Source organism: Athalia rosae, chromosome 1 (assembly GCF_917208135.1).
Source record: "Athalia rosae chromosome 1, iyAthRosa1.1, whole genome shotgun sequence".
NCBI classification, from domain to species: Eukaryota; Metazoa; Arthropoda; class Insecta; order Hymenoptera; family Athaliidae; genus Athalia; species Athalia rosae.
In genome coordinates this window covers 27,826,244-27,846,388 of record NC_064026.1, presented here as the reverse complement: position 1 = coordinate 27,846,388, position 20,145 = coordinate 27,826,244, and the positions used below count along the sequence as shown (strand labels likewise).

The 20,145-nt window shown below is 37.2% G+C and overlaps 2 protein-coding genes and 1 long non-coding RNA gene across 3 annotated transcripts; 2 read left to right on the top strand and 1 right to left on the bottom strand.

The window, feature by feature from the left end:
* The first annotated feature begins 36 nt into the window (after nucleotides 1-36).
* LOC105692255 (ribonuclease Z, mitochondrial) lies at nucleotides 37-4,414 on the top strand. Its single transcript, XM_012411331.3, has 7 exons — nucleotides 37-184; nucleotides 257-615; nucleotides 700-1,447; nucleotides 1,517-1,911; nucleotides 1,983-2,399; nucleotides 2,468-2,811; nucleotides 2,886-4,414. Exons 2-7 carry the CDS (start codon nucleotides 409-411, stop codon nucleotides 3,271-3,273), a joined length of 2,499 nt encoding a protein of 832 aa, XP_012266754.2. The 5' UTR covers nucleotides 37-184; nucleotides 257-408; the 3' UTR covers nucleotides 3,274-4,414.
* On the bottom strand, nucleotides 4,371-19,849 carry LOC105692265 (protein singed). Its single transcript, XM_012411344.3, has 8 exons — nucleotides 19,699-19,849; nucleotides 13,872-14,116; nucleotides 13,494-13,737; nucleotides 12,837-12,970; nucleotides 11,964-12,280; nucleotides 11,701-11,861; nucleotides 5,739-6,203; nucleotides 4,371-5,649 (listed from the first exon to the last, which is right to left on the bottom strand). The coding sequence occupies exons 2-8, from the start codon at nucleotides 13,935-13,937 to the stop codon at nucleotides 5,444-5,446; spliced, it is 1,593 nt and encodes a 530-aa protein (XP_012266767.1). The 5' UTR covers nucleotides 13,938-14,116; nucleotides 19,699-19,849; the 3' UTR covers nucleotides 4,371-5,443.
* On the top strand, nucleotides 12,288-13,139 carry LOC125500307. The gene is made up of 2 exons (XR_007277626.1): nucleotides 12,288-12,659; nucleotides 12,763-13,139. It is a non-coding gene; the product is annotated as an uncharacterized LOC125500307 (long non-coding RNA).
* Nucleotides 19,850-20,145: the final 296 nt, after the last annotated feature.

Below are 20,145 nucleotides of genomic sequence, written 5' to 3'. Positions count from 1 at the left end.
AAGTATTTTCAAAGTTACCAACAGAAAGCGTCAAAATTTACCAAAAAACTCCTTCAGATCCACGTGATGGTGCTTGGGTTAGAAGACGGGGTCCAGTAGGGTCTGGTCCGAGGTACCCTATTTTTTCACGTGGATGATGCGAAGATGCACTTTTTATAGAACATACTTGACCAATTTTCATCCGGTTTGTAGGATATTATAATAGTCGAGACACATCGAATTAATTCAACGACTATAGTTTTTTTTTCTGTTCTAGGAATTCTATATTGATGGCACAAGCTTTGCCTTTTATTTGGTCAGTTTGCTACGAATAACAATTTTTCTGATTGTTGCAACAGTCATCCGCTGTTTCTAATTTATCATTTGTAACGAAGATAAATGGCCAATTGGATGCCAGGCAAATTATAAATGACGACCATTAATTGTAAATGTTTGATATTGAACCTGTTCAAATGCAAAGTAAGACACAGTAGTGCCAAAGCATTTGGATCCAAGGGGTACAGCATCGATCAAAATATGCCAAAAGAAAAGATTTATCTTGACAAAATGCGAGAGCAGCGCTCGAAGATCAAGGAGAAGGGTAGGAAATATTTACCAGGCATCTTAAACCTACAGGTATGGTTGTGACCAGTACTTGTGATTTCATCATTAGACAAGGAAAATTATTCAAGATTTTTTTCCATCACCCTTATGGAATAGGTATTAGGTTCCGGAAGTCAAGGAACCCCAAGAGCCCTATACCTATTCACAGACCAGACAAGGTATTTATTCAACTGCAGTGAGGGCACGCAGCGACTTGCTCTAGAGCACAAATGTAAACTGGCTAAACTGGAGCATATTTTTATAACACGGCCTACTTGGGAAAACTTGGGTGGTTTGCCAGGCATGGCACTGTCTGTGCAGGATGTTGGTGTGCCTCATTTTAAACTACATGGCCCTGAGGGAACTGAGGAAATCTTTAATGCTACTGCAAGATTTGTAGTATTAAGAAGCCTACAAGTTTCAATGTTCGATAGCAGCAATGATCCGATATATGAGGATGACGTCATGAGCGTTCGACATGTTAAACTTATTAGTCAAAATTCAGACAAAGAAGAATCTGATTCGGATAACAGTATCAATGTTACTGATGATGAAACTGACTACTATGCTCATGAGATCAATCCTAATGGAAAAAGATTTTTGCCTGCCAATCCAAATGCAAAAAAACAAAAAATGACAGTTTCACATTATCCCATGAAAAGAATCTCCGATTGCATGGCTTACATTTGTCAACTTAAACCCCGGCCTGGTAGCTTGTGCTTGGAAAAATGTATTGCACGTGGTGTCACTCCAGGTCCTGCTTTTGGTCAACTCAAAGATGGAAGAGATATTACTTTACCTAACGGTGAAATTGTACGAAGTGCTGACGTCTGCCTCCCAGACGATCCTGGGGTAGTTTTCATTGGTAATTAGAATTCAAGAGTAAAATAATATTGATTATGATATACATTTTAAATTTTTATTTTATTTCCAGTTCTAGAGTGCCCGACGTTAGATTACTTGGATTCATTATTAAAGAGCACTGCGTTTGAAAAGTACCAGCTCTCCGCAAAGACCATTGATGAAAATTTAGCATATCTTGTTGTTCACTTTAGTCCTCCAGAAGTTATGGCCGATTCTAGGTACAGGGATTGGATGAATAAGTTTGGGCTAAGTACAATGCATTTGGTAATAAATGAGGATAACCAGTGTCTTGGAAGCGAGTCTGTCCATAGAATGCAGTATAAGCTTCACTTACTACATCCCAAAATATTTCCGTTACTTAATGAACAAGGAATCTGCAAAGAGGAGCAGAATCAGGGTCATGAAAATATAGAAGGAAAAGAGGATGATTTAGTTGAGAAGTTGATGGAAAAAACAAGTCGATCTGTAAGAACTTCTGTTAAACCTAACATATTTGACCAAGTACTATCGGGACTCGTTTAATAATTCTTTTATAGGAATCTTCAGAAAGTGCCAAATCCCAAATGATAAGCAGATTGTTCTTTGCAAAGACCATGCAGAAGGTTCATCTACGCCCTAGGAATGGTTTCGACACAAACTCAGAGCTAAAATTGTTACCGAAAGAATATATGGACGAGGCAATGGCAGAGGATCCATTCCTCGATGCTCTGGCTCAACTTCAGACTGATATAAATGCAAAGACAAAGGAATTGGGAGATATTCAGGAATATCCAAAACTGATATTTCTCGGGACAGGTTCCTGCGCACCCAATAAAAATAGAAACACCAGCGGGATCATTTATAGAATCAATGAGACTACCAGCATAGTCTTAGATTGTGGAGAAGGAACTTTGACTCAGATAATGAGATTTTACAAGAAAGAAGAAGCACATAAAGTTCTGGCCACCATTAAAGTATGATATTATTTATCAAAGAGCACTGGTTTCTCGCTGTGAATCTTACAGATCTCTTTACCTTACAGGCGATCTATGTTTCCCACCTACATGCTGATCACCACATGGGTTTGATAGGACTGCTGAAGGCTAGAGCGTGGGTGACAAACGACCCAGTATTTGTACTGGCACCCAGACAAATTTCTTCTTGGCTAAGCTTCTACCACAATCGATTCGAAAGGATATTAGATAAATTTAAGCTGATACCGAATGATCTATTGACCTACAATGACCATAGGTTGGAGAAACACTACCAGCGTACATTATATGCAGCGTTAGGAACTACAGAAGTAAGCACAATGCCTGTCAAGCACGTTCCAAATTCTTTCGGTATTGCCATTACGCTGGATAATGGATTCAAACTGACTTACAGGTAGATTAATGCTGTGATATAAATATATTTCAAAGTATTCAGAATTTAACTGATGTGACTTCAATTATTTTCAGCGGTGACACAATGCCCTCTGCAAATTTAATTAAATTGGGTTTCAATAGTGATGTATTGATCCACGAGGCAACAATGGAAGATGAACTGGAATCTGAAGCAAGAATAAAGATGCATTCTACCACCTCGCAAGCAATTGACGTTGGTAAACAGATGAAGGCAAAGTTTCTTATGCTAACTCACTTCAGTCAACGTTACGCCAAGATACCACGTATTGACGATCAAGTAGCTAACACCGTTGGAATTGCTTTTGACAACATGGAAGTCAGAGTCGGAGAGCTCACTCTTCTCCCGCTCTTCTATCCTGTGCTACGAATAATGTTTGCAAATGCGTACGAGGCACTGGCTTCAAGAGCTGAAAGAAGGAGGCTGCGATTACAGTATGCTTAAAATCATACGATATCACTTCGTCAATCAGAAAAATATTTCAAAATACCGACGTATTTCAGTAAAGTTACTTTTACCGAACAGTGATCGTAAGAAATATATGATGCAAATAATTTTTCCCGGACCCAATTGCATATTGTAACTTGATTGTAATTTACCTAATATGAGGCTGCTGCAGATATAATAAAGGATACTGTTGAGTTATAGCTTCAAATTTTGATTTTTTGCAACATCTAGTCTTGGTCTAGCAAGGGACATGTAAAATTTTGGTTAAAGTATATCTATGGTTAAAGCAATTTGAAGGGTCAATTTTTTAAACATTTCTTACAATCGTCTGCCATAAAATAAAAAGAAAAAACGAAATACTGTTGAGTGACTGAATTGCTAAATAGTAAATTGTTTTACTTATCATTTTCATCCTTTATTATGTTGCTCGGTAGTTTTTGCCAATCATGGAATATTTATAATACCACAGGGTAAGTATATTATATTGGTTGTCGCTTGTAAATTGTGTCGTGTGCACAGCTTGGGTATAGATTACTTAGTGAAAAAAAAGGTACCATGTCGCAGTATAATATTTAATCCCATAACTGGTATTTTTGATAATCTTAATCATAATTATGATGATAATAATCAATAAAAATAAAATTCCAATATGCTAATATACACCTACGTAATATACGGAGGTAATAATACGAAACGTAATTTTTCATACGAATATATATATATATATGTAATAATAATATTAATAATAATAGTTTTCACGCAATAACTATGGAGGTTGACAATTAAGTACATGTATATTGAAAATGAACATGTACCCGGATTATGTATTTACACAAAAGAAGGTTCTCGCATGAAATACCAACCCATGCATTTATAGTGAAGTATAGCGATCGAGTAGATTTTCAGCCTTAGAAGTTAAATTATAATCGTATTAATGATAAGTTTTGTATAGTATACAAATTAAGGATGATATTATGTATAGTGATAATAATAATAAAAATAATAGTAATCAAATCACTCTCTTTTTCATAAATAATATAAAAAAATATTCTTGTGCTTTCCCAAGGATTTATAAAAAGTTTTCTTTTCCTATTTTTTTTTTTTTTTTTTTTTTTTTTTTTTTTAATATAAATTTTATCAAATCTCAAAATGTATTTCCTATTTTTTTTTTGGTTGGTTTTGCCTTCCTTTTTTAATAGGTATGTAATGTACTTCCATGTATATTGTCAAATTCTTAATCTATTTTGACAACTGTACCGAATATGCATAGATATACATAATTTTATTTCAATATACATAGGTATGTATGTTCATACATATACGATCGCGATAAGGGCGCGTAGAAAAGTATAAAAAATTGTGTTGGTGCTGTTTTTGTAAGTATGGTTTTTTGTTCATCTCTCTATTTCTCTCCCTATTCTTGGTTTTATCGGTCGCGGACTGCAATAATCACATACTACATAATAATATAAATAATATACGTATTCGGAGATTGCAGCTATTATTAGAGAGGAACACGCGGTGCATTGATCTGCATGATATATATATATTATACTTATAAAATGTACGTCCATATGCATATAATTATATATTTGCTGCTGCTGCTGCTGCTACTGCTGATTGTGAAGCAATTACAAAAACCAGGCCTTTATGTATATGTATATGTTCAATTTCACCAAGCATTACAAATATTTAGTTATTATACACCCGTGTACGGTCATGATCGATCTCCTTGATCTCATAATGAATGAATCGCTACGTACCAGATTCAATAGACTTGATTAATACATCAAAGGAGATTGGCCAATCGTAGTCACCGCATGTATCTATTGTATGTTATATATTACCAATGATGACACGCAAGTGTGTATTTTACGTAGTGAATATAAAAAAGTCTTATTACCCCGCTAGTCTGTGCGTATATAAAAGATGAGGGCAATATTATTCTTCCATATGTCGTTGTCACATGTATACATGTTTTTTATTATTATTATTATTTCTTTTTAATTGTTATTTTTTGTTTTTACCTTTCTATCTTAAGTAGTAAACTTGCGCGATAAACGTTTAGAGTTGCGTAGCGGGAATTGGGGCGCAGATCGTGCACCCAAATGCTGATTGCGTTATGCTTCTTCTTCATCGTCTTTTTCTCCTTTTTCTTTTTTGTTGTTTAGAATTCCCATTTTGTCGCTGACTCGTAATCCGTATCCCCAAGACGGAACACTCCGTTCTTACCAGCTGAAAGGTATCTGCCATCGGTTGATTTAATGCAAATACGTGAAGGTTCTCGTAATTCGAGATAAAAACCATCTGCTGGAACATCTGCGTCGGATGTTACACCCTCACTGTCCGCGTGCCAATATTTACCGTTCTGACCTGAAGAAATGACGAAGCAATAAGTTACGGTCACTGCAGAACCACTGAAATTGAACGAATTCATAAATGAGGAAAATTAATGAACCAACCTTTGAATCGGACGATACCGCGATCGCATCTTTCAACGCGAATAGTTTCGTACGATGCTTTATTGCATTCAAGTTTAGGACTTGCGTTACTCTTAAGACCAACGAAGCCCTGTTCACACCTGAGTACTAAAACTGGTCTGTTCATGAGGTAGAAGTGAAATTTGCTGGCTTCCGAGTCTCCAGCTGCATCCGCATTAGCGTAAAGATGTCCAGACCTTTTGGTTGCTAAAAATTTCCCGTTGTTTGCCCGAAGAGCGACAGTTCCGTCAGCCGGCTGCCAGACAAGATCGAAAAGAGCGTTCGACGATCGCTTGTGATCCGATGCTTGAATACCTCCTCCGGCTTCCAAGGTCCAATAACGATCTTGCATCGTTCGAAGATACCATCTTTTCGTTGCCCTGTCGAATTCTAATTGGAACGTTTCGTGGCCCGATATTTCATCCTGATTTGCCGTAACGTCAACTCCTGAAACATAAAAAAGACAATATTCGTTCATAGGCATGATTATTAAATTGATGTGCGGAACGTGATTATTTTTGACTGAATTTGATATATAATTAATGAATAGGATTATTTAACACTTGGAGCTCGACTTGAAGCTCATGCTTTCAAATTAATTGCTGCGTGTATAATATGGAATATTTCGAATTCCTATTGCTTGGTCAGTTTCAAGTATGGATAATAAAATATTGATAATAGAGAAATTTGACATAAACATTCCGGCTTATAATCTATGTTTTTGGGATATTTATATGCCAAAATAATAGGGAAAATTTTTTAAATAGTGAATGAGTAAAAAACAATCACAATCGACAATTTTTGAATGTTTCCTATGATTTTTGACCAAAAAAAAATTTGATTGCTGGAAGTACCCCACTTGATTAATTATTTATTCAAAAAATGAGTGGGCTACCTCAAAATATCAAGTAAAAAATTTTTTCCACCTAATCATTACTTGATCGATTCCATGAGTAGATGATTCTGCCTTTCAGATTTGGATTCCTCAGCTGATTATATGTGAGATAACTCTTGAAAAATCAAAAAAAAATTCGATTTTTGAGCAAAAAATCAATCATTTTTTGAATTGGGTTAAATATGCTTTTTTTTACGTATTTTGATCTCAGGAATCCGAATCTGAAAGAAAAATTGATCTATCTCTAAAATTGACCAAGTTATCGCCAATTTTCAGCTTTTTGGGGTCAAAAATAAAAAATTGATTATTTAGTCTATCTTAATGTAATTTGAGCTCAGGAATTCGAATCCGAAAGAAAAATTGATCTATCTGCAAAAATGACTGCTTTATCGCCGAATTATCGCGATTTTTGGCATAAATTCGAGGATATCTCGGAGGGAAAAAATCGTAGCTCAATTTGGACAACGGATTCGTGTTCCTGAGGTCAAAATACATAAGAAAAGTGCCATACGATCGATTTTAAAAAATAAAAATTTTTGGCCAAAATTTGAGATTTTTCCAAGGGGTACCCCTTACGATTTTTCCAAATTTTGGCCAAAAATTTTTATTTTTTAAAATCGATCGTATGGCACTTTTCTTATGTATTTTGACCTCAGGAACACGAATCCGTTGTCCAAATTGAGCTACGATTTTTTCCCTTCGAGATATCCTCAAATTTGTACCAAAAAATGCCTAAAAATGGGGATAACTCGGTCATTTTTGTAGATAGATCGATTTTTCTTTCGGATTCGAATTCCTGAGCTCAAATTACATCAAGATAGACTAAAAAATCAATTTTTTATTTTTGACCCCAAAAAGCTGAAAATTGGCGATAACTCGGTCAATGTTAGAGATAGATCACTTTTTCTTTCAGATTCGGATTCCTGAGATCAAAATACGTAAGAAAAGCATATTAAACCCAATTAAAAAAATGATTTTTTTTTTGCTGAAAAATCGAATTTTTTTTTCGTTTTTCAAGAGTAATCTCACATATAATCAGCTCAGGAATCCAAATCTGAAAGCCAGCATCATCTACTCATGCAATCGATCGAGTAATCATCAGGTGGAAAAAATATTATTGCTGGAAGTACCCCACTTGATTAATTATTTATTCAAAAAACGAGTGGGCTACCTCAAAATATCAAGTAAAAAATTTTTTCCACATTTGAAAAATTTTCTTTTTTTATAAGGTACAAATTCTGCCCCCATGCTAAGAAAATGAAAAAAAAAAATGTTTTTTCAACCCACCCCAGTATGTATACTAGTATAAGTATAAGAGAAAGAATCCCCAACGCATACATGTAAGTATTAATAGTACTCAGCCTTGGCAATGACCCCGTATGGCCAGAGTACCGAGAAAAGAGTATGCGGAGAACTTTGAGTCTCTTTTATGTTCGGTCTACCAACAGTGAAATATCACACATATGTTTGTAGGTATATATATCTGTGTAAACACCTAAATATTGTGGACACACGTTACTTCTGTAGAATAAAATGCAGTTAGAAAGAGAGAAAAGAGAAGAAAAGAAAGAGCGTCACAGAGGATCGAAAAGTCCCGTAGGTCAGTCAACTCGTGTCTCGACATTGGACTTGGCGATTTGTTCTTTTATTCATTCTTTTCTTACGGGGATGATGTAGCGATGAGATTATTCGATAAGAAAGAACGATTTTAGGATCTAATTAGAGACGTAAGCTGTGAACTATTATGATATCAGAAAAAAAAATTCCAACACTTCCCCGGAAACGGATGTGGTACGATTAAGCTTCCGAGCAAGCGGAGCATTATCTTCTGGCGATACTATACAAAATAAATATTCAAATTGACAAGATGTATAATTTTTTGGACAAACCGTTTATCGAAGTTTGACACGCGCATCACCGTGTGATGGAGAAAATTTTTTTTTTGTAATGAAACAACTAAATAAATAGATGAATATTTTTCTGTTTTCTGAGGGACCTTTAAAGAACATGCCATCTAACGTGTGTGTGCATATGTGATGAAAATGACAATAACGAGAGAAAAAAAGAAAGAAATATAAAAACCGAAAGCGAGTAAAATAACCGAGAGCTCGGGACCCGACCCAACATACATTTCAACCGGTTTCAACTCAAGCCGAGCATTGCCTGACGTGAAATTCAAGCCTCCAATGCACCTAACGCTCTCATGGGCAAGTCTGAAGTCTTTTCAGAGCCACAAGGCCCCCCGGAGTAACAAGAAACACCTAACGATCATACTTACTTTTCAGCGTTGCAGAATCTAGCTCAAAACAAATTACGTACCGAGACGAGAATCCGACACCTTTTGAGTAAGACAAATACGAGCTGCATTGGTTTAAGTTGAATAAAAATCGTAATAAAAAAAAAACAATAATACTAATAATATTAATGAAAAATATTGCTTCGAAGTCTACAAATCTAAAAACGATGATCTTTTCAAGTAAGAAAAGCAGCAATGAGAGGCCGAATGCTTTGAATTATTAACATTTGTGATCTGTGTACACATCGTCTGAACAAATAGATGAGGTGCAAAGAGGATAAAATCAAAATTATCTACTGACTGGTTACGAAGACTTATCTGATTCGTCGAGCGAGCAAAAATGGAAAAATTTTCCTAAAAGACGTACGATTTTAAATAAGCGGCTTATGTTAATCCGCCGAGTGTATAGATCATTATAATTACCCTTAATTCTGAGTAATTAGCGCAGCGGCTGTATAACATTATAATAACCCCCCATGGAGTGATTATCATCCGTCAAAGAAAATTAATCATAAATATACATAAGCATTTATATATTTATGTATTCATGAGCAAATTGTGATTCGATGATTATGTTTGACTACTTCATTAATACGAGAAACTTCAAAATCTGAATTAATTTTACTCCGAAGACGGAGTCCGGAGAGAAGAAGATGCAATCCTCACTTTTTTCTCTTTCTTGTTTCTTTCGTATACCTTTTACCTGTTCCGTTCCACCGAGTCCAGTTACGTAAATAAATCGCTATGTCATCAAGTAACACTAATAATAATAAATTAAAAGATTAAAAAGTATATAATTCTATAGTTACGGTACAAAGTCAAGTCTATATAAGTAACACCTAAGCTGCATCACCAGCAATAAAACGGAATGGATTAAAATCGTCCTCATGATACGGTGAAGCGCTATACAATATAGTTGAGTTCGTTTCGCACTCTAAATCTAACGGATCGATAACGGGGCTTTTAAGAATGAAGAACTGCGAGATCGGGGTTACAGGATGTATGAAGGTACTTTATAACCATAGGAAATCTGAAAGTCAGTCAGCTGCTGCGGATTATAACGAGGTAAAGGCTCTTTTGTAGTTGTCATAAAGACGAACCGTTGATCAAGTACTGTATACATATCGTACATATGTCAAAATTATGAGGCTAGTCCAAGAAAACAGTTTTTCATAATATGAAATACAGGCAGTCGATATAAATCAACAAAAACCAACTCAGTCATAATCTATGATTTATAACAATCCATTATGCACGCAAAAAATCAATTTTTAAAAGAAACACATCGTCGATCATCATTTACGGTTAGCAAATAAATGACTCTGTCCGAGATCTATAGAAAAAATGGGGATTGATCAATAATATTTTTATCATGCCTTTTAGTCAGTATCGGAGAATCTTACACGTTGACGTAAAGAAGTCTGCGTATCTGATATTTACAGTTCGTTACTCTTTCCTGAAAATCGATCAATGAAATATCGGTATAATCCGTGTACTATAAGGATTTCTCGCTGCTTGTTTCTGAAGAACGATATTAAATTTCTCTCCATTTCAAACCGCACTCGATTATTCAAAATCGTTCTCAGACGCTCTTCGATCGATAGACTTACTTTATCGTTACACTATAGGTACCAAAGGATAGATATATGAATTATATATCGAAGCTTTCCCTTGTTCCATCAATTCTCATTCGCTATTATATACCTACACCTAAAAAGAGCTGAATCCTCCGATTAATTAGTATCCTTAAGGCGTACCGAACGTGGGATGAACACGAAGTCATGAATTTTTCATGCATCCACTTCCGGTCTGACTACGCGCCTCGAGGTGTATTATAAGATATAAATGAATGCGCGTATAAAGCAGTCGGGTCTCAAGTTTAGAAATTATGTATAACCACGAAGATATATTACGCACACGAAATTATAACCTATCTACAATAGATTAACGTAGATGATTTGCAGTTATAAAAGTGAAAGAAATAGATATCGTAGAAAATATGAGACTCGTAAAGGCTGCCCGAAAATTATTGTGATCGTTAAATAATTTTCTTAATTGATCTACTGGAATATAAGATATCGACGTTTCGGTCGGTTTACAGATTTACGTCTTTCTAAACTAGTTTTCTGATTTATGCAGTCTCTGCGAAGAAGACGAGACATCGAAATATAAAAATAACAAAAAACAAAAAGAAAAGTAGAAAGAAAAAGCATAAAAAATCTGCGAGCGGCCGCATATCTAGGAATGCGTTTCGATAATAGAAACGTGATGCGGATGTTCTCCACATATTTAGGAAGGAAGAATCTGTGTTCGGCATGAATACCTATCTATTATATGTAGATGTGTTCACAATAAACCAAGGCCTAAAGAATCTGTCTGCACTCTGTACTGAAGTCTAAAGCGTTTAAAGTATACCGGACGAACGAAGGGGCGGAGACAGTTCTGTCTGTTCTTTGTAGGGTGCTACTACAGACTTTGAACTATATGTATATATAGAAGTGCATAGTTATACATGAATGTATGTACGTATACATATATACACTATAAAAGATAAGCAGGAAATAATATCCGAACTAAAATTCCAACCGATTTACTTAATTTTTGACCTCCGCGCGATAATACGCGAGAAAATAAGCCCTATAAGCATGAATAATCATAGAGCAAAGAGGGATTACATCATCAACACTTGCAAGCATATGTTTCATTGAAAATAGATTTTTTGTTTTCGTCCAATTAGAAATAAAATAACTTACCCTGCTTCACGGAAACGTATCGCTGATTCAGAGCCGCCACGAAGGAAGCCTGAGGAAGTGAATCCTCGAGAGAGAATAACTCATCACGAGTTACGGTGTTGGATCTTGATTTCAGAACAGCCTTGCTGCCAATGGGTGCCAAATACGCACCGCTTACATCTCTACAAAATTGAATCAATCGATTGGAGGCATGACGATGATAACAAATGTCTATACCGTACACATATTACACATATTTTTTTCATTCTCGTGATAAGGTATACCTGAGAGCGAGCATTCCAGCGTGAAATTCTGCGGCGTAAAGACAATCGCGAGTGCAAGAATCGAGTAGTTTTCCATCACGAGCCAAGTACTTGTTGTTACAAGTGTGAAGGGCGTAGTGTCCCCCGATACCTGCTTCACTTCGTACCTCTCGTCTGCTGTCGGAATTCCCGTCAACAGCGTCGGGCATTGCAGCGGGGCGGAATTCAAGGGTGAATAAAGTGTCCTCGCCCCATGGAACAGGGGCGTCTACGTGAATCTCATCCTGAGCCGCGCTCAAATGAGCGAATCGCTTGCGACCCGCGGATCTCAAATTCACCTGCGGCACACCAAGATTTGTTGACTTTTTTTTTTTTTCTCTCTATTATTACGCGAGTATATAATCTTCCAGAAAAATAGGAAGACTCATTCATTGGAGCGTAGAATTTTGCGTGTTTGAATCTTTGATTTTCAATTATATTCAATTTCGTCATAGCGTGCGCGGTGCGCGGGTATTAAAACGGTAAAAATTTTAGGCTTCAACAATTTTCCAGGGTCTTCATCGTAATTACGCATGAATAGTTGACAGTGTGAGAAACCTATAATTTCTACGTTTATAATGGATAAATATGAAGTTTTTAACTGGTTTGGATATGTAATTAAGACGGTTTGATCGTCTCGAAGATCTATTTTCGGAAAATTTCACTCAAATCTGGCAGGTACGTACGCACATGTGAAACGTTTTGATAATTATTTACTTTATACTCGAGGTATAATTTGTTCATAATATTGGTTATCGCATTTATCGAGCTGTAATATCAGCGGCCGATTCGTCCGAGCGATTTTACACGTTGAAACCTAAAAACGCTAGTTACTATCGACGGATGGATTTTTACCTGGGGTCTCGCAGCCAGGTGTACAAGCCAATATTCAGCATCACCGGGAACCTTAGCGGTGCATTTCAGCTCGTCTTGACTTGATCCCAGGAAGTAGCCTCTCTGAATATTCTTCAGAGCCCACCTACCGTTTCCTGAAATGATGAGACAAAAGAGAAAAAAAAATTAGATCACAAGACGGTTGCCAATCAATGTGCACATCAGGATCAGGCCACACTAACGGATCGATGGAATATGTTGCCGATTATGTATATGCATACGAGTTCCATCGTGAGATTTAATAAAGTTTCATTCACGTAATAATTATAACAATATCTGTAAAGTATATACCTCACTAAAACGGTATATTTTCTATATCATGAAAACCGAATGAAAGCATAATATCGAAACCTCGTTCAGCGCGAGCGAGGCTTAATTGCTCGTGACTCAAAAAAATCAACTGCATCGATCATCTGGAGCGGCGTTTAAAGTTGTTAGATGAGCTATCCGGTCCGTGATGAATCACCTTCACAATGCGTATACTTGTCGGTAGCATTTATTTATCTTTCCTATTTTAGTATTATCTCACGTTTCTCGGTATATATATAACCTTGGTAAATGGTGGTTATATTGGTGTACGTATATCTACAGTAATAACGAAAGGAGACAACGACGTACCGTCAGCTGCGACCTGGATCTGAAATGCGCATCCAGGATCGGCAGTGTCCTCGGCTTCGCAGGTGACGTTGCCAAACTGATCAACGGCCAAGTAACGGTCTAGATGCGAACGCAGAAATACCTGGTGCTCACTGCCCTCCAGGGTCCACAGTTGCTTCTTCTTTAGACTTGCTCCGTTCGCGTTTATCTTAAAACCGAAGGTCTCCGCTGTCAGGTACTTGAAACGACCATTTATCAAGCCCACCTGCACGTACAATTTCGACCAAAAATTTAATTTAAAAACGAAAAACCAATCGGAAAAACAAAATTCGGGGAAATATGTGGATCTCAAAGTTTAGAATACGAAATAGTATGTATGGGTGATAAGAAATTACGGACCGTCCAACCGGTGCGATCGACTCCGTTTTCGGAGCTCCCATTTTCCGAACCACCATTCGTCTGCATTTTAAATTCTGTGTTTTGTCCTGGGCAGTTCGATGTACCGCTCTCGAAATCTTGGTCCAGGTTACGTATAAAATCGAAGCAACTCTGGTAACGATTCCGTCTTCGCTTTTGATCTTCACCTCGTTTCACCAACTTTTGTAACGTTAATTCGTCGGCTCCTGTATATTCCGAGTGGATTTCTGAAAGACATTAATAAGATATTCCAGTAAAAAGATGAAATAAAAAAATTAAGAACGGAATAATTCATCGGTCGTCAAAATTGCACTGTAAATGTGTCTCGTACTGTAAATATCTTGACCTTAATTCGCGGCTACAAGGAAATTTGCATAAAATTCATCGACGGAAAAGAAAATTTGGATCGTACAGCAACCCTGCAATCGCAACGAATGAATGGGTGTTGAACGATGAGAGGGTTCGTTCGGTCTGTTTCCCGGGTTATTGATTTCAAGGGCAAGGCCGGGATTGTCGGCCGGGAGGGCGGGACCCCCGAAAATTTCCTGGCTTGCATGAATCAGCGAGCGAAAAATATATATATGTATAATATTTCACTGTACGGTACAAAATATATACGTCCATACATTAATCAAAATTTTCCTCCCTGTAAAAAAAGTATTACAGGCTTGTAAACTCAGATTATTCTACATCTGATGATTGATCATTCATCAATATATCGCCACACGATGCGAGGCGAAGAATAACTCATTTTGATCATATAACAATATAAACCGTGCGAGAATTGATTTTTCCTAGCTAATTCCATTCCCACCGGAGATTGCACGTCGCTCTTGCGTTAAAAAGTATAAAATAGATGTATACTGTATAGGTACACATCAGAGGTAAAACGTGGCGGAATATTAGCGGTATGAGGGCGGGTTTCAGTCCGAAAAGGGAGAGATAGGAGCAGAATCCGCGCAGAGACTCGACTCGACTCAACGGTGGTATTGATCTCTGCGTACTCGCGAAGAACAGAAGAAGCTTGCGAGAAGAGCGATAGGTAGGAAGGTATATGTAGCATAAACGCTTATGGACGTACAACACACTTTTCCTGTACAGCTGCCGTTTAATTCAATTCAACAGAGGTAAAAAAATTCAAAAATCCACGATATACGATGCATCGAACTTGTTTTTCATTCATTCTCTTCGCCCGGAGGATAACGATCGGATAAGAAGTTTGATATCAAACTATAAAAAGATGCATGTTCTGTACGCGTTTGACTTGATAATCCTTCTGTCGAGAGTTGCTGTAGGCTGTAGAGGTATAAAATAAGTGCACAGGAAGGCTGTTTAGCGAAGTGAAAAGAACCACAATGTGGTTGAGCCGACAGTATAAATATACAGTACACAGCTCTATATGCACTGACATATAATATATACCTATGTATGTATATAAATATATGTATGTACTATCTTGGTATATATATACATATATATATATACACGTAGTTTGCAATCTCAGTATTTCACGGACTCGCGAACTCTACAACATGCTCGAATTGTTCGTTAGTTCGCTACTGATAGTTTCTCCATTCCAGTTGTATGGAATACAGGAAACCGACGTACGTACCCATCATCATGCGTTTTACACAGAGTATATTATATAAATTGATTAATTTTACACGTTACATTATATAAAATGATTGGGTAATTCGTTGCAAGGTTCAAGTTCACATAGGTATATCCTCGAATGATTGTGAGATCGGTATATTCCTATATGAGAATAAAACATAAGAAATAAGAAAGGTGATTTAAAAATTTTACCGTACAAATTTAAACCCTGTAATATAGAGAGCTTTTCTACTGATACAGTTTGAAAAACTTTCGATTGGTCAAATTTTTCTCTGTAAAAATCGTGGAACTTTACTCGTCGCGTGGATGCAAGAATTCTCCAAATGTCAATGCATGCCCATATTCACGTATTATACGCTTATATCTACACTATACAATACCTACAGTCTGCTGAGTGTAGTCATTCGGTAGTCCATATATAGAAAAGTTAACTCGCGCTAGTTCGATCTAAATATAGTAAAACCTTTAAGGCTTTCAAAAGCGTTGTTACCACGCATGTATGAACATTATACGTAGACATTTTCTACTTCGTGTTCTGAGTCCATACTTCTCTGCACACTAGCGTTATCCTATAGATAGAACGGAACCTGCACAGTTTTAGCCTGCAATGTACGAAGCTTTCAACGTAAGTATATATATATATATATATATATCGTATGTATATACATATATAAAGCTGCAGGAACGACGACGACTCTAGGAGAGGTCTAAGCTCCGAGTCAAGGTCAAGGTTAATTCAGAGGGGCAATCTTTTATTTTACTTGTGTTTTTTGTTCCTTATTTCTCGGTTCTTTCTTTCGCTGTAGTATCACCTCGCGTTCATTCATCTTTTCCTCTCTCTCTCTCTCTCCCTGTACTTATACGCGAATGTGTATACGCGATTATAATTGTCGTTGCCAAAAGTTGGGCGGAAGTCGAGCGAGCTGTTTCATCAGCAACAGAAGATCGTCGCGTCCGTTTCTCGAGGCTTTGTTCGTTATATTCCCTCCGGTTTTTTGCGTGAGAACTGAAACTTGAACGTCGTACTGGTATACGGTGTGGTCGGTATAAGTATAAATTTTTAAGTGAACACTACTTGGTTATCTGTGAACAGAAATTCAAGAAGGGTTACTACGCGACTCTTCAGTTTCCGTCGCGGCTATATTAATTTCATATTATAAATATACGGGGTCTCAAAATATAAACATCAAATTGAAAATTTTTTCGGACACAAGTCATTAGTTACGAAGGTGGCCAACAAATGGGAGTATCAGTTTTTGGGTCCAGGGCCACTGCTCAGCTTGGCTAGGCCCAACTTTCGTTTTCGAGTAGAATCCTCTCATTTTTCATCGACTTTTCCTAATCTTTGTTAAAAACATGAGTAAAGAGCGGCGATGCGTCAATGTTCGCGAAACAATTAAGAATTGAAACGCACGCCTCAATCGAGAGGTGGACTTGACTCATTCTCAGGAATTCACATGAAATCGGCCCTTTTCAGGACTACATGATGCACGAAATCCAACCGAGCTACCTCCCTGCGGTGCAGTACATCGGGCAACTCTATTGCCGGTGGTTCTCAAACGATTAGTAATGTTTAAAAAACACTGCAAACAGTGCTCGAACACCATTTCAATGTTTAAAAATTCATGGTAGTATATAATTTGTTTTAATTTTTGATTTTTCCGCAATGACGTCTTGGGCCTGTTCAAAGATGAAAAGTAAAAAATGTCCTAAAGTAAAACTGGCTTATTTTTCAACACAGAATAGAGAAGATGCTAATTTTTTTCAGATATTTGACCCTACTGTTTCAAATGGGATAACCTGTATAAAAATTAAAACTCATGGGACACGGCAGATCCGTTGATATTAATAACCATACAAGGTTTAAAATTGTATATTGAGATCTTTTCCCCTACGATATAATTAACGAAATGAGAGCGAAAGCGACTCGAAGAGAAGTGGATATAATATGGTATACGTATATACATCAGGTCGATTAATATCGTGAAGAGGAGAGTTCAAGTCAATTGCCATCATCAGCAGAAGCTTATGAAGCTCGATGAAAAATAAATTCGATACGGATGAATGAGAGTTGAGAGCCGTCAGTCTTCAAGAGTAGAAAAGCTGAGTGTCATAAGTGAGCTTCGTAATCACTAATCTCTATCGCAGAAGGATAATCAAGTGGTTTCTCTGCTGTTGTATTTACTTTCCTGCTCTTCGTTGTACGATTAGAAGCAAAAGAAAAAAAAAATCGAAAATCAAATCCCAAAATAAAAATATTAATCACGCCTTTGTTGTAAAAAATCCTACATTATATTGTATTTGCGATAAGATTGCAGCGTATATCACAGCGCACGATCGTTGTATGGTAAGTAACAATTAGCGTAAGCGATTTTTAATGCCAACATTTTTCCTGTTCAAAGAAAAAAAAAAAAAAATATCAGAAAAAAACCGCTAAAAAATACCCATGACAGATTGGTAGAAAACTAATCGCACTCGTATCTCTAAATCTCCTCGACAGATGTTCTTTTCAGGAATTTATTATTGAAAAATCGTGCAACGTCCTAAATTGGAACGCTCAAGCAACGAAATATTTTTGATAAAAGTTCTCCATGTTTTAAAACTTGGATTCTCGATGCTCGAATGGTCCTGCGGGATTGGAGAAATTTTCTCCTGCGTTGTCGCTAAGGAGTTGATCCTCATTCATTTTAAAACTAAGAGATTCAGGTTGACCCAATATTTTGTGCAAATTTACCGAAAATACCGAAATATAAAATAACGAGGGTGTTGGAAATGTTCTTCGCCCTCGGCATGTGCGCGTCGTTAAGGGGTTTCGGTTGCCCCACCCGTCTCTGGGTTCAGAGAAGGTTCAGTGCTGGAGAGAGAAAGAAAAGCAGCAGTAGCGACAGCAGCAGCAGCAGCAGCAGCAGCAGCAGCTACACCGTCGGACGAACGGGACTAAAAACGGGAGGGAATAAATAGGGACACCTATAGGACATGTATAGGGAGAGTGACTCACCCCATGGCATGTCCCATAGGAAACCCTCTACCACTACGAAACTGCTTATACATATTCCTCCCCATATTCCGCCATAAACCAAAACGTACCGCACGCCACCCGCACTTCTGGATAAAAAGGAAAACCTTCCACCCTGCAACATAGTTTTTACACCCTGCTTCCATTTTATTCTGAAAAAAAGGTAGTTTTGCTCGTAATATTATCGTATATTCCCGATATAACTATGAGTGTCGCCCATTCCTGGGCGGAATTTAAATAAATCCCCAGGGTGGTGGGTCCTTGGGAAAAAAGTGGGGGAGAATTAGGGAGTAAAAAAAAAAGAGAAAAGGAAGATGCCCGCGTGTGCCGGCAGCATATGCTTTTTTCCGCCTGTTTATGTATACATGGGTTTCTTTATCTCGTATTCATTTTTTTCATTTTTAATTTTTCTCTTTCGTTTTCGCGATATTTTATTTATAATACACTCCGGCGTTGCAGGATGTGACTTTATTGTTATGATATATTAAAAGCGGCACTGCAAGATCAAGAATAATTCACGCCTCATCTGATACGCATATCTCTTTCATTCCGCGAGCTCTGTGCTTTTATTTTATTCTCAGTACTGCGCTTCGTACTGACAATAAATTGAGAGAACTTGGAGCAAAACGATGCAAGATGATGATATACTGTGGTAATCGTGATTCTCGTTGTTCACCATTTTGTCGGCAATTCTTAGCGCCGATTGTTAAAACAATAGTCAAAAATCGAAGTCCTGTGCGGTGACAAATAAATGGTTATAGCTAGGAAAGAGAGAAACGGAGATGAATAGAAATTGTATTTCACTCGCTCTGTGACGAGGCCAACTCCGTTCCCTTCAAACTTTGTTGTTAGCGTTATTAGTGATTCTGTCATGCAAACACGATTTCGATAATTGTGAACTTTCCGAGCGCTATATAGGTACTCGAGAAGTCAACGTCCCGCCGACCGGCCGGCTTATAAATGGCGATTCAACAACTATTCTTTTTGCAAGTATCATTGAATTAAAGATGATAGATATCAAGAAGCAATCAATTACAAGTCCAACACAAATCGACGAGATTACATACTCGTTGTTTTGTTATAGACGACACACGAACGTCGAGTGATTTTTCGAAAGCAGATCGAAATCGATATAGGAAACAGATATTTGTACTTGAGAATATTTGGTTTTTTACTCACCCTTTACGATAGAAAAATCACAGCGCTGTCCCACGGAAGGATTGAAATAAATTGGTTTTTTAGTTGTTCGATGAGGATAAACAATACCTTGGCAATGTTGAAAACGAACCGACACAATATGACCTCACTACGCGACGCTCAACTCGCGACTGAAGCTCCAGCTTCAGGGTCGCGGAAGAAGGATGGCAGTAAAATTCCCGTCATCCTTTGCGCGTTAATTCCTGGCCAATCAGAGCGAGTCTCGAACCCGGTAACTATGTTAAAAACTTCTTCGATATCAATATAGGTATAGTTAAAATTTCCGTAATATGTTCGTATCGAATTTCAAAATCCAAATTTTGATAATCGCAATGTAATAAAATGTTCATCAATCGATCTGAGTAAGTTCTTCCATCAATTTTTTTTCATCTGCTCATTCGGGTTGGGAAAAACCAGAATAGAATCGTT